This window comes from Labeo rohita, chromosome 18 (genome assembly GCF_022985175.1).
Source record: "Labeo rohita strain BAU-BD-2019 chromosome 18, IGBB_LRoh.1.0, whole genome shotgun sequence".
NCBI lineage: Eukaryota > Metazoa > Chordata > Actinopteri > Cypriniformes > Cyprinidae > Labeo > Labeo rohita.
Genome location: NC_066886.1, coordinates 24,908,868 through 24,922,421, shown reverse-complemented (window position 1 = coordinate 24,922,421; position 13,554 = coordinate 24,908,868). Strand labels below are relative to the sequence as shown.

General features: G+C 38.4%; 2 protein-coding genes across 5 annotated transcripts in view; both read right to left on the bottom strand.

Annotated features, from left to right (window-relative positions):
• Window positions 1-4,753, bottom strand: part of zgc:158464 (uncharacterized protein LOC791139 homolog) — a 132,456-nt gene extending 127,703 nt beyond the window's left edge. Inside the window, exon 1 of one of the 3 annotated variants that reach the window (XM_051135010.1) lies at window positions 3,988-4,753. In XM_051135010.1, coding sequence (XP_050990967.1) covers window positions 3,988-4,407 — 420 coding nt within the window. In that variant the 5' untranslated portion in view covers window positions 4,408-4,753. The remainder of the gene's footprint in view (window positions 1-3,987) is intronic. The other 2 variants (XM_051135009.1, XM_051135011.1) reach the window with 2 other exon arrangements.
• Window positions 4,754-6,305: 1,552 nt separating this feature from the next.
• On the bottom strand, window positions 6,306-11,651 carry LOC127180416 (G2/mitotic-specific cyclin-B1). 2 transcript variants are annotated; one of them, XM_051134432.1, is made up of 9 exons: window positions 11,505-11,651; window positions 11,295-11,414; window positions 11,113-11,220; window positions 10,793-10,975; window positions 9,755-9,913; window positions 9,329-9,565; window positions 7,541-7,681; window positions 7,190-7,291; window positions 6,306-6,613 (listed from the first exon to the last, which is right to left on the bottom strand). In XM_051134432.1, exons 1-9 carry the CDS (start codon window positions 11,523-11,525, stop codon window positions 6,551-6,553), a joined length of 1,134 nt encoding a protein of 377 aa, XP_050990389.1. In that variant the 5' UTR covers window positions 11,526-11,651; the 3' UTR covers window positions 6,306-6,550. The 2 variants fall into 2 exon arrangements, with proteins under 2 accessions (XP_050990389.1, XP_050990390.1); XM_051134433.1 differs by having other exon boundaries at window positions 10,793-10,972.
• Window positions 11,652-13,554: the final 1,903 nt, after the last annotated feature.

The window sequence follows — 13,554 nt, the reverse complement described above, 5'->3', positions numbered from 1 at the left end:
CACGTCGAAAGGTCACGCGGAACTACAGACGCAGTGTTTACAAAGCGAATGCGCAAAGACCAAGAAATATCATTTTACCGACTCGGACCTTTGAGTCTCATTCAGCAAAATGAATGAATCTTTTTGCGAGTCATTTTGTTCATTTTAGCAAAATATAACTAAAATGTTACGTGTTACTTCTCTAACACATCTACTGCTTACACAAACGTTGATCACGCTACAAACAAGACAAAACTATAATGCTATAAGAAACAGAAAAAAAGATTAATTCATTGTTTACCTGGGTCTTTAGTCTATGATTAGCTCACCTCACCTCTTATCTGACAAGTTTTTGGGCTTGAGTCGTTCGTTCATCATGTGACAGCCCCATAAGATGAACGAACAAATCGAAAAACCCGAAGACTCAAAACAGGTGAACTAATTCCAGTACAGAACCTAATAGGATGTTGCGCATGCTTTTGTGCTTAAAAAGTATACAAATTTTTTTTTGATTGTTTCTCTAGACAGGCTGCTTTCCTCAAAAACCATAATTTCTTTACGACTGAAGACAGAAAGACATGAACATCTTGGATAACAAGGGGGTGAGTAAATTATTTGTAAATTGTTGTTCTGGAAGCGGAGTTCTCCTTTAATAATCACCAAAATTCAAAAGTAAGAAGCATCAGCTCTAAATGAAACACACTGCCATTTGTACAAAGATGAATGTGAAGAGTTTCTTAGTGTTTCAATGCCAAAAACAAACAGCCTGGAACACCAAACAAACTGAAGCCAATGACTGAATGCTGCTGTTGTTTTAAAATCAAGATAGAGCAAAACGCTTGACACAGATATTGACATTCCGAGCATTAGGAAAGCATTTACATAATTATCATCCACTTGTCAAGTAATTAAGACATTAGTTGGCCTTTTCAAAGCACTAGCAGGATACTCGTGTTTCAGCCTCACCGGTCGATAAACGGCATTCTGTATGAGCAAGCAGAATCACTGCGGTGGACGGAGCATAATGATATCACATGTAAGCGGTTCCCACATGGATAACGAATCTGTGATGCCTGCATTCACAAAATATGACAAACCTACAGTTTACAGTTAAACGTGTTTCTAACAGCATGGTTTGATAAACTCTAGTTAAAGGAATAGTTCACCTAAAAATGGGTAGTTCCCCTAAAAATGACAAATTGCTGTTAATTTACTTGTCCTCAGGACATACAAGATGTAGGTGACTTTTGTTCTTCAGCAGAACAGTAAAGATTTTTAACTGAACCTCCAAAATGCAGTTTAAATGCAGCTTCAAATAGCGATCCCAGCAGAGGAAGAAGAGTCTTATCTAGCGGAACAATCGGTTATTTTCTTTTTTAACCTCAAATGCTCGTCTTGTCTAGCTCTGCATGAACTCCATGTATTCTGGTTCAAGACCGTTAGGGTAGGTCGAAACACTCCCATCTCATTTTCTCCTCCAACTTCAAAGTCGTCCTACATCGCTGACCAACCCAGTGTTTACAAAGTGTACGTGCAAAGATCAAACGCTCTTTACAAAAAAAAGTAAATTTGGAGTTTTTCAACCTACCCTAACTGTCTTGAACCAGAATACACAGAGTTCATGAAGAGCTAGACATAAGCATTTAAGGTTAAAAGGTATATGAATTATAATTTTTTTTAGAAAATGACCAATCGTTTCATTTCACTAGATAAGCTGCTTCTTCCTCGGCTGGGATCATTTAGAGCCCTTTGAAGCTGTACTGAAACTGCATTTTGGAAGTTCATATTCGCGGGCACCTTTGAAGTCCACTATATGGAAAGAAATCCTAATATGTTTTCCTTAAAAACAATTTCTTTATGACCGAAAACAAAAAAAGCCATGAACATATTAGATAACAAGGGAGTGAGTAAATTATCTGTACATTTCTGTTATAGAAGTGAGCTTTTCTTTTAACATCAAATTTTTGGGGGAATGATCTCTTTCATTTTTAGGATCATACATTGAAATGCAGTTTCTTGAGCAGCAAATCAGCATATTAGAATGATTTCTAAACGATCATGTGACACTAATGACTGGAGTAATGATGCTGAAAATATAGCTTTCCATCACAGGAATAAATTGCATTTTACAATATATTAAAATAGAGAACAGCTATTTTAAATGGTTTAATATTTAAGTGTTTTTACTGTATTTGTGATCAAATAAATGTAGCCTTGGTGACCAGAAGAGACATCTTAAAGAATCATTAAATAGCATATACTGTATATTGCTTGGGTAAAAGCATATCTGAACATACAGCTATTTTTCGACCCTGGAAGCATGATTAGGTACGACATTTACCAGCAGGTCTGATGGAGCCATTTCAACCAGCCAAACCTTGACTCACACACACACACACACACACACACACCAGCGTTTTTCCATATTATCTTATGCAGTATCTCTTCCTTCAACAAACTTGTAATTCAGTAAACAGGTCAAACAACATTTGATAAGAGAGCTGACCAGCACAAATGACACTGCAGTAATCAAACTACAGCTGAACTCAAGTGCTTTTAATTAGACAGTGCAGAAGCTGCGGTATTTACCAGGATTGATGAGTCAGTTGCTTGTTGTCTGGCTTTGACAGGCAGTCCATGAGCATGTTGCTTGTAAGCGCCTGAAATGTAGATCAGCTCAGCAAGAAAGAGAATGACAGTGACAACAGCCTGTCATTCAGTAACCTGTAGTATGCAGCACTAACTGAAGATAAACAGATAGTTAGGACACCTGCGGGCATGTGTGCACTTTATTACATCACTGTTTGAAGCATGCGGTCTTCACTTGCATCGCATCATCAACCAGAGCATGTACAGCGAGCGCACGGGCCACACCTCGCAGGAAAAGGTGTGTCAGGTATGAAGCGCAGAGGAAACGTTTTTGAACAAGCTACACGTTTGTGATCGCTCTGGCTGACAGCCACATAAACACTCAAATAAACGATATGCAAATAAACTCAACATGCATGAATGTCTGCAGCAACCAAGCAGTGTGCATGCTTGATTTTCACTCAACCTGCCAACATTTTCGCTGGTCATGCCACAAAAAGAATCACTAAACACTACAAGATGCTAAAAAAAATTGTGAATAAGACTCTAGGGCAAATGACTGACTTACACTGGAGGTCATAGGTCATCATTACTGTTGACCTCTGAAGCCTTTCAGCATATTTTCAGGCTGAATGGTTTGATCCTCATAAAAGAGATCAAAAACACAGCCATCTTCTAGAGCAAAAATCGTTTGGATAGCAAACGTCTAGTGACCAGTCTACATTTCCACCCCAAAATATATGGAAACCAATATAACATATATGGGCAGTATAATGACTCCACAAATCCACCAACTATCTAAACTCAAGCAGCTGAGAGACGTTTATGGATGTTAACAGCAGTCAAACCCAAATGCAGACCCAAGGATTGTGTTTCTGGATGTTGATAACAGCGTCCTCCCTGCTCATAACCGTTGTGGAGCACATAAAACTCGTTTTACCGGTTTTGACGCAGACCTTTTCTGCTAAAGCGTGGCCTTTACCCTCACAAAGTATGTCAGAATGTGTAAACCCTGTTATTTCCAAATATTTTCACACTGTGATGACACTACCAGTAATTGTTTACATATATAAATTTAATGATAAAAAAACACCACAGTGTTTATATTTATATTATTATAGTTTATATATTTTTTGTTTTCATCCTAACACTAAATAACTAATAAACTGTATATGCCATTTCTATATAAAACAAAGTGTTTTTTTTTTCTAAACAAAACACCGTAAACAAAAAAAATGCCTGTAAAATGTATTCAAAATAAATAAAAAGTTGGTAAAAATTGAAATATATTTTAAGATTTTTGTATAAATAGCATGTAACTCAAATATAAGTATACTGAGTGATGCTCGATATATAAGTGTCCCGTTCAGCGCTGAATATGTACCTGTGGAGGTGAGCGTGAGCGCGCATCGGTCTTACCTTCTCCTGCTTGCCGTTCTCGGGCTCGGCGGGTGGAGAGCTGGGGGATTTGACCGCGGCCACCCCGCTACTGCTGCCCGAGCTCGAGCTGCTGCGCTCGACTGTCTCTACCTTTATGAGCCGATGCTTTGGAGACACGTACTTGACGTCCGGCGAGCCCGCGGAACTCAGTCCGGTGGAGAAGGGCATGTTTCCGCCTGGCGTGTACGGATCCTCGAAGTCCAGCTCCTTCTGGAGTTTGTAGGCGGTGAGGATGTCTGGCTGCGCGGACATTAATCCGGTGCCTGACTGCTGCTGGAGGTGGAACGCCGGAGGGCTGGAGACGGTGGTGTGGAAGTGTCGGTAGTCCGGTTTCGGAGGTGCCGGTGGCGGGGCTTTGGTGGTTTTGAAACCCAGGTGCTCCTTGAACCATCTGGCCATGCTGCCAGCGCATTGCTCACAACTCCGATACGAGATATATCCGTACCAGTACCCGTCCGAGAGTCTCTGGAACGCGTCCGAGTGCTGTGGTTCCGGCTCCGGCGGTGTGAAGTGTCCGTTCACCGACTCTATCACTTTCTGTTTGGTGAAACTCTGCCCGAGACTCCTGCGCTCTCTCCGTGCGAGCGCGCGTGTGTGACAGCTGAGCGGCTGCTGGGATATAGTGGGAATTTCTACCTGAGATACTCACTGCCACCTATCGGTGCACTCTGACACTGTAAACACAAAGGAAAGGAAGGATTTTTATCATATACATGTTGTCATTGTGCGCCCTAATCTCGCGTATCGGAGAACTTTTTTTGTATTTTTCTTTGCACTGCAGCAGCCTGTTGTCAAGAACAGATTCTTGATGTTGCTTTATAGGCTCTTAAAGCATTCCCAGGCAAAATGGCCAGTCTTTTAGAAATTGCTTGTCAATTTCTCATTATGCTATATTTTTAGCAAATCTTGGATTTAATCTTATGAACTTGTTTTTCTTGAATTAGTGCAAGTTTTGACTTATTGTAGGCTTCACTGATCTGAGCATATGCACTTCAGTTTTTGAGTGAAAAAGGAAAGGAAAAAGGGGAAGGATGTGATGTAGTCAATTATAACACACCCAGCCATTTTTGTTGTAGCACCCAGGGAGCAAGGGTCTCACCTCAGTCATGGTATTGAGGGTGGAAATGAACTGGTCATCCACTCCTCCCCTATAAACCTTGCTGGTATTGAGACTCAAACCCGCAACCTATAGGTTATAAGTCTGACTCTTTAACCATTAGGCCACAACAACCCCACAAAAAAAAAAAATAAAGCATCACTCGTGGATAATTTTGGCAATATTCACTCAAAAACCGGTGCATACCATCAATCAAATACAAAAATAAATACAACACTTCTGCTAAATGAAAGAAAACAAGCTAATAAGACTAATCCAAGATTTGTTAATAATATAGCATAAACAGATTTACAGGAGGTATTTTTGGAGGTAGTTGTAATACCCTGTGTGAGTAAAATCAGTAGGTTTTAGTCCACTGCAATAACATTAACTAGAATTTCAGGAAAAAGAAAATCATCTTCGGGTCAAAATGACAAGAACATAAGAGTTAAAAACACAGCTGAGATTTGGGTACAGTAAGAAACTTACAATAAAAGAGTCTGAATTTTTTTTTTTTTGAAAAAGTTTTAATGTGCCCTCACATGATAAGAGCCTTGAATCTTTAAGAATGTTGGTGAATAAAACATTCCGGAGTTCATTCTTCAGGTCAGTAGACCTGTAAGTGTTTCTCACTGTGTGCCATCAGTCTGTCAAATGTGCAAATGAACACCTGGACGGCATCTGAAATATCCTTTTGCATGACAAAAACCCAATACAATTACAAAAACAAACCCAACCCAAATTCCTGTGCATCATCGTGTCAGTAACAACTAATTTCTAATACATTCAAAGTCCCTGCTTCAGGAATGTAGAAAGCAACATCATTTGAGAAATGAAAACACTCACAAATCCTGTTGCAGTTTCAATTCAAACCATGCAGTGAACACAGTTTGCCTTGGTTCTTCAGTAAGAAACACAGATACATACCTCACCTTAGTTACAAGAGCCAGGGACACACTGCTGTGCCATTTTATGAAGTAATATTTCTCTTTAACACCAGTGTCCTTCAGAACAAAAGCATAGCATGTAGCAAAGCAGTTTAACCCTCCTAAGAGACAGTCACATTTAATTTGCCTGGTTTGATTCCCTGTCACAGTAAATAGACTACAAATGAAAGACTGTGGACCCAAATTCAGTCATTTATTTGCAATAGTTAAGGAAAAGGTGGTTTGAAGAAAATACTACTGCATGGATTTTGTAATCAAATGAATATTAATTTATTGACAGTCTTAGTATCAAATGCAGATTTACATTAAATACATCAGTTCATTCACTGGCTTACATTGATACAGTATAGTAAACTACTGAGCATGCAGTCCGATGAACAAAACTATGGGATTAAAAAGCATAATTAAAACCTGATTAAAATCAGTGTAAGTGCCTAAAAACTCTTCAAGTGCCTCAAAACTAAAACAGATCTTTGCACAAAAGATCACTGGAGAATCCTTAGAAGTCAACCTTGCGGATCTTTGAAGAAATCTCCACATACTTAGTCTTTATCTCCTGCAACTAAAGAGAAAAAACATTTACATTTATGCATTTAGCAGATGCTTTTATCCAAAGCAACTTAGAGGAACAAGCTGTCAAAGAGCCAAAAGAAAAAGAGAAAATGCAAAGATTGTTAACAATGTTAACACCCCAAATCATTACGGACTTCAGAAACTTCACACTGGATTTCAAGCAGCTTGGATTCTGTGCCTTTATTAAATTTACTTTTATCTGAAAAGAGGACTTTGGACCACCGAGCAACAGTCCAGTTCTTTTTCTCCTTAGCCCAGGTAAGATGCTTCTAATGTTGTTTCGATTTCAGAAGTGGCTTGGTAGCCCTTTTCCTGAAAACATCTGAGCATGGTGACTCTTGATGTGCTAACTCTAGCTTCATTCTACTCCTTGTGAAGCTCTTCCAAGTGTTTGAATCAGCTTTACTTGACAGTATTTATATATATTATATTATACTATATTATACTATATTATACTATATATACTATATACACACACACACACACACACACACACACACACACAAGGATGTTTTAGCAGAAAAACTCAAGTGTTTCAGGAACTCCTTCATGAGATTCGTCTCACCTTGCATTGGTCAGTAACCTTTTCCAGCATCCGTATGACAGCCTGCATCACTGGAGCTAAAGTCTCCTCGCTGTAGCCGGTGTAACGCTCTAGACTCTCGCTCTGCCAAATAGTCATTATTAAGATTAAACGTTCACATTGTTTTGGTGCCAGTGGATTACTTTCAATATTTCACACACACTTCCCTAAATGCAGGTTTAAAACTCAAATAGACATGTGCTTTGTACAGCATTTTACACATCTAGGCAAACTAATCTTAGCTGAAAACCACACACAGAGCAAGAAGTTAATGACAGTTCACAGACAAGACAAATAAACAGCTGAAAGAATGAGGTGAAATGAAGGCCTCACCCACTGGCCAGAGCCAAGAATCCTCAGAGATGCTGCAAACGTAGCCGTTGCCATGAGGGACGGGGGAACGTGGACCAGATCATAATCTAGTACAGCCACTTCCATCAGGAATGACGCCAACTCACGCTCCCTCGGACTGGCCTAGACTCAATAGTGGGAAGAATAATTAGTGAATGTGTGGTTTACGGACTAGTAATAAACTTGCATTAGAAACGACATATTCATATATATCTCAGATTAAAAGTTTAAGACCATAGCCCAATACTTGATGTGACAGTTTCCAGGAGGCTGGTGGAATGTGTGGTCCATGTGGTGAAGATGGCTTCATGAAGAGCATCCACAGTCTGGAACTGATGTCAGTTTTTGTAAACTTCCCTTGCCATCCATCCCCAAACATTTTCTGTGGGATGGTCCAAAAGAGCAACGTTATTCTCCTTCGTTAGGTGGGCATCATGAACTGTAGCATTGTCCTGTTGAAAGACCCAGTCATTACCACACAGACAAGGGCCCTCAGTCAAGAGGGATGCCCGCTGCAACATTTCCACATAGTCAGCACAACCCGAAGCTCCATTTTTCCATTGAAGGAAAAAGCACCCCAGATTATGATGGAGCCTCCTCCACTGTGCCGCGTAGAAAACGTCTCCAGTGGGATCTTCATGTCATGCCAGTAACCCTGGAAGCCATCAGGACCGTCCAAGTTAAATTTTTTCTCAACAGAGAATAAAACTTTCTTCCACCTCTCAATGTCCCATGTTTGGTGCTCCCTTGTAAATTCCAAATGAGCAAGTTTATGGTGTGGGAGAAGATGTGGCCTTTGAAGATGCTTTTTGTTCTTGAAGCCCTTCTCTCGCAGATGCCGATTTTTGCGCAGATTTTAACTTAAGGCTATGGTCTTAAACTTTTGATTAGCTGATGAACAGCCTGTTTGAGTTCTTCAATTTTCTATAAATTGCCTACACTCTATTTTTTTTGGCTCTTGCTCCGGTTTCCTCGTTTGCCATTTTGAAGCAGTACTTACAACCTGGTTACAATCCACCAGCGTGAAATACTTGTAAATACTTGCAGTGGTGGACCCACTGCATTTTTGGGTTTTTAATTCAACACAATTAAACTATTTTGTTAAAACACTTAAAAGTTTACTTCATCCCAATGACAAGCAATATAAACAGCATATATGGTTAATATTTGCCCTTTACCTTTGTTAGATCACATTTATGAACTAAAGTCCTACAAACTTGTGCGGGAACAGCAGGGGCAGAAACACAAAACTCACACTCTCACACACACATACACACACACACACACACACAAACTAACAGCAGGCCCAGAGAATAGGAGGACAGAGTGAAGGTACACACCTAAAATTTCCACACTTTCATTAGGCCCAGGTCTACTGTTACTCAAAAGTAACAGTAAAGACACTCATTACAGAAGGTCTATTTCAAATAAAAGCTGTTTTTGAACTCTCCATTCAAAGAATCCTCAAAGACAAACTACAGTTTCAACAAAAATATAAGCAGAAAAAAATATAAGAACTGTTTTCAACAATGATAATAATCAAATGTTTCTTGAGCAGCAAATTTAACATATTAGAATGGTTTCTCAAAGATCACATGACACTGAAGAGGAAAACATTTTAGCATACATTCATATTGAAAACCTTTAAACTGTTTTTACTGCATTTTTGATCAAATATATGCAGCCTCTGTAAGCGAAAGAAAGGTTTCAAAAATATAGAATCTTACTAAGCCCAAACTTTAACAGTAGTGTATAAATTAAGCAACTTACCTGGCCAACCTTACAAGCTCTCTGTAGGAAGTGAGTAGGTACAGGTCTCCCGAGGCTGTAATTTAAGCGCTTTAGGATGATTCTCTCCATTCGGCGTATGTCTCCACAGGTGTACGCGCCGTCAGTCACAAATGCAAAGTCTCCCACTGTGGGCGGGTATATCTCTTCATACTTTGATGCGATCAGCATTGCAGTCACACAGACCAGCTGCAAATACTTCTTGGGCACCGGGTTATTCTTTAAAAACAGTTGAGAAATCTTCAGACATGACTGAATGGGAGCCATTAGAGTGAAAGCAAATCTACAAATATCAACCCACATTAGTGGATGAACACAATGTGCAGTGATCAATCAGGGCTCTGAAGTGCAATATGAAAAGCCAGGATCATACTACCACATTTAAGAGGTGATTTGAAGATCACAAACCTGAAGGAAGCCATCAGTGATGCTGACGGTCATGAACAGGGTCTCCTGCCGCAGTTTGAACTCTCTCTGCACCTGCATGAGCCAGTCGATGGCAACCGCACGCATGTCACCGCTCACCTCCTGACCTTCCAGATAACGTGGTCTGATGGCCATTGAAACCTAGAGGAAACATACATTCAAGCAAGACTAGTAAACACAAACATCAACCTTTATACACTATGCATAAATCATGGGAACCTTTACATTATCATAAAGCTCAATTAGTCAAGATGGATAAATGGATTTTTCACTAAAAAAAAAAAAAAAAAAAAAAAAAAAAAAAAAGAAAATGAAAGGGTTATTCATTCTCCCACACATGACTTTCTTCAGTGGAACACACAGAAATTACCATGCAGTTACAACAAACAATGACTGAAGCCTTGAAGAATGCAAACATTATTAATATATTGTAGAGATGTGAGCCATTCAAGACGTTTTAGCAATTAAAGGAATACTTCACAAAAAAAAAAAAAAAAAAAAAAAAAAAAAAAAAAAAAAAAAAAAAAAAACGCAATAACCAAAAAGTAATCCACACCACTCCAGTGGACATCTTGTGAAGCCAAAAGCGGTGTTTAAAAGAAACAAATGTCATTAAGATATTTTTAACTAAAATATTAGTCCATAACGATTCTTCCTCCAGTAATAAAGTCGTCTTTTCTGAATCAGGAGAGAAATATGCACAGATCAAGCACAGTTTACAAGCCAAAACAGTTTTAAATATGTGGTGGATTTTGATGTGAGAGACAAAAGTCTATTTTCTGTTTCACTGAGGAAGCACTGTGGACTCATGTTTTAGCTATAATAATAATAATAATAATAATAATAATAATAATAATAATAATAATAATAATATGTTTTAGTTATAATAATGTTTTAGTTATAATAACATGTTTTAGTTATAATAATAATAATAATAATAATAATAATAATAATAATGACCAATTTGGGTGAACTTCAACTCTTTATGGTGTGATATTCCCCTGTATAACATGTCTTCACCTCAAGCTGTTGTAAATAAGCGTAGATGTCGCGCACATATTCACTGCACATCTGAGCATCACCAGCATCAGCAGAATCCACATCTGGGATGTTGAGCAACAGGCTGGAGAAAGCCTGAGGAGCATCAGTCTGTTTCTGAAGATGCTCTGAATCCTGACAAACATCAGTGTATGGAACTGGCTGCTAATAATAAAACAACAAGAAAAGAAAGACAAACACTAGGTATGTACAATAATGGATTTAATAACGCATGCAAAAGACAGTCTATCAATCTCTGTAGCCCAAAAAGATATTAATATTTTCATGAAGAATATTCTCACCTTGACCGAGTCACACACCTCAGAGATGCTCTCATTCTCTGTTGGATGAGCTTTGGCTGCTGGACGCTTGGCTTTTGCGTTTTGCTTAACGCGTGCAGCTTTTTGTCTCTAATGAAGGAAATGTTACTCACACTGCAGCAGAAAGAAATGGTTCTGCAATCAACGGGAAAACTCACGGTTACCTTTGGCACATCTGCACCTCTGTTAACGCCAATCACATTAGACGCGTTTCCTAAGGGCACTCTGGACCGGAGTAAATACGGCACCTCGGCCTTCTGAACTAACGCGTGTCTGGAGTTCGCCTGCACGAAAAACACGTGAAACAGAAATGAGCCACGAAACTTTTTTGAGATTTACAATAACTCTCCGGTCACTGAATAAATAATGCTTACTCGTGTAACTGGAGGTGACATTGTTTTCCCCACCAAGAAATACAACGTGACCTAAAATTTCTAAGCGAAAATTAACGTTTGCTCAGGGACGCTAATTAATATGATTGACCGCAGCTGATTTATTACGCTTCTTCGCTTCCCAAAGCGCGCGACTGTGATATAATTACGTCAACAAAATAGTTTATTTAAAATGTTTAGTTTATCAATACGTTGTTTTGAAGTTTTGATGTGCACTGTAAAAAAGCACTTTGAATTATTATAATAATATTTAAATTGGACATAGATAGATAAAGAACAGATAGTGGGCTAGTTCATGAAAATGCCAATTAATTGATAACACTTTTATGGACATCACATGGACATCTTTATTCATATTATAGCACATCAAGGGGTTAGCAATTTCATTAAGCAGCTTACCTGTATAAAAATAAGGCTCATCTTCTCCACACTAGCTGTCCATCAAAAGATGCTGAAGCTAAAAATGAAATCATGTGTTTGACACCTCTGCAAATAAAAATGACAACAGGAGTAATAGATGACCTCTATACATAGGCCTGTATATATACTGAGTGTACAGAGAATGTGCATAACTGCTTTGTATTTTGTAGGATAATATGGAACAGAGCAGAGATACAATGTTTTTGTACTCAACACACCTGAGACTTTAAAGGAGATGAATAATAAATTCTAGTCATACACAAACGCACACACACCTTTAGAGTAAATTAAAGAAAAAATGCACTGTTCAAAAACTTCTTCTTTAGCTTTTCTTCAGTGACCCCAGATGATTAAGCCATTACTAACATTAATAAATCACCTAAAATTGCACTTATTTACTTTCGAATGTGAGAATATCCTCTGCAGTGAATGGGCGCCGTCAGAATGAAAGTCCGAACAGCTGATAAAAACATCACAATAATCCACAAGTAATCCACACAGCTCCAGTCAATCAATTACAGTTTTTTTTCAATTGCTAACAAGTATTTACCAATACTTTAAGTACTTTTTCTAAACTCTTAACACAGCAACACACCTACATCACACAATTAGCCAAATTGTTCATTTGGCCAAAACCATATTTTGTTAAATAAATACAAACTCTACATTCTCAAAATATCTCAAAAATACATATCTCAAAATGCTGAATACCCTTTTCTACAAATGCCAACTCTATCAAAACACAGCAAACCTGATTCAAAAACGAATCATTCGGTCAAAACATTACCATTAGTTTCTATCCAACAGAAACATATAGTCAATCATAGCACAGTGACTCTCAAATGACTAACAGTTGATGGCTTTACAAAAACATTGATTGTATTGCATTGATTGTCATGTTTCAGTACTACCCAAATATAACAGACAATATTTTTTTTTTTTTTTAGTTTTTTTGTAATTTGATTTTACCCTAAACTGAAACCCATTTTACATTTTTAGGTGTTGAATGTGTTCTTTCTTGGCAGTATACTATCTAAAACTGAATGAGTCATCATTACTTTATAGAATGTACAATAGGAAAAGATAGGGTCCTCTATGCAGAAATTCGATTGGAACATTGATTGCAATTGCTTTCCTGTGGGTCGGGGTTGGATGTGGATGGTGCCCTATGATAGCTGATGCCAGTGATCAACAGAAATTCCAACATACGTGGCCTTTGGTTACTATGCAAGCTTGTTTCCGTCACAGAAAAAAAAAGAAAATACGATAATTGTGACCATTTTTATCTCACAATTCGGACGTATATTCTTGGAATTCCAAGTTTACATCTTGCAATTTAGACTTCATCAGAATTGTGAGATAAAAAAAGTCACAATTCCCCTGTACCCTTTATATTCCATGGCAGACATAAGCTTTCGTAGGTTCCACATGTGTAAGGGGAAAAAAACAAACATAAAAATGCACAGTCCAGCACACATTCTTACTGTTCTCCCCTACCTTTTCTTCTCCCCTTTTCTGATCCAACTACTCCTCTACCTCTTACAACTATTTCTCTCCCTCTCCCAGGCATTATTTTTTCTCTCCTTGATTCTTTGTGTTGTTCTGCATCCAC

Excerpts from the sequence above, each read along its gene's own strand:
- LOC127180416 (XM_051134432.1), bottom strand. The coding sequence starts at position 11,525 with ATGTCACCTCCAGTTACACGA. Across the intron at positions 7,682-9,328 it reads GAGCTTGTAAGGTTGGCCAG|GCCAGTCCGAGGGAGCGTGA; the intron begins GTAAGTTGCTTA and ends TATTGAGTCTAG. Across the intron at positions 7,292-7,540 it reads TTCTTGGCTCTGGCCAGTGG|AGCGAGAGTCTAGAGCGTTA; the intron begins GTGAGGCCTTCA and ends ACTATTTGGCAG.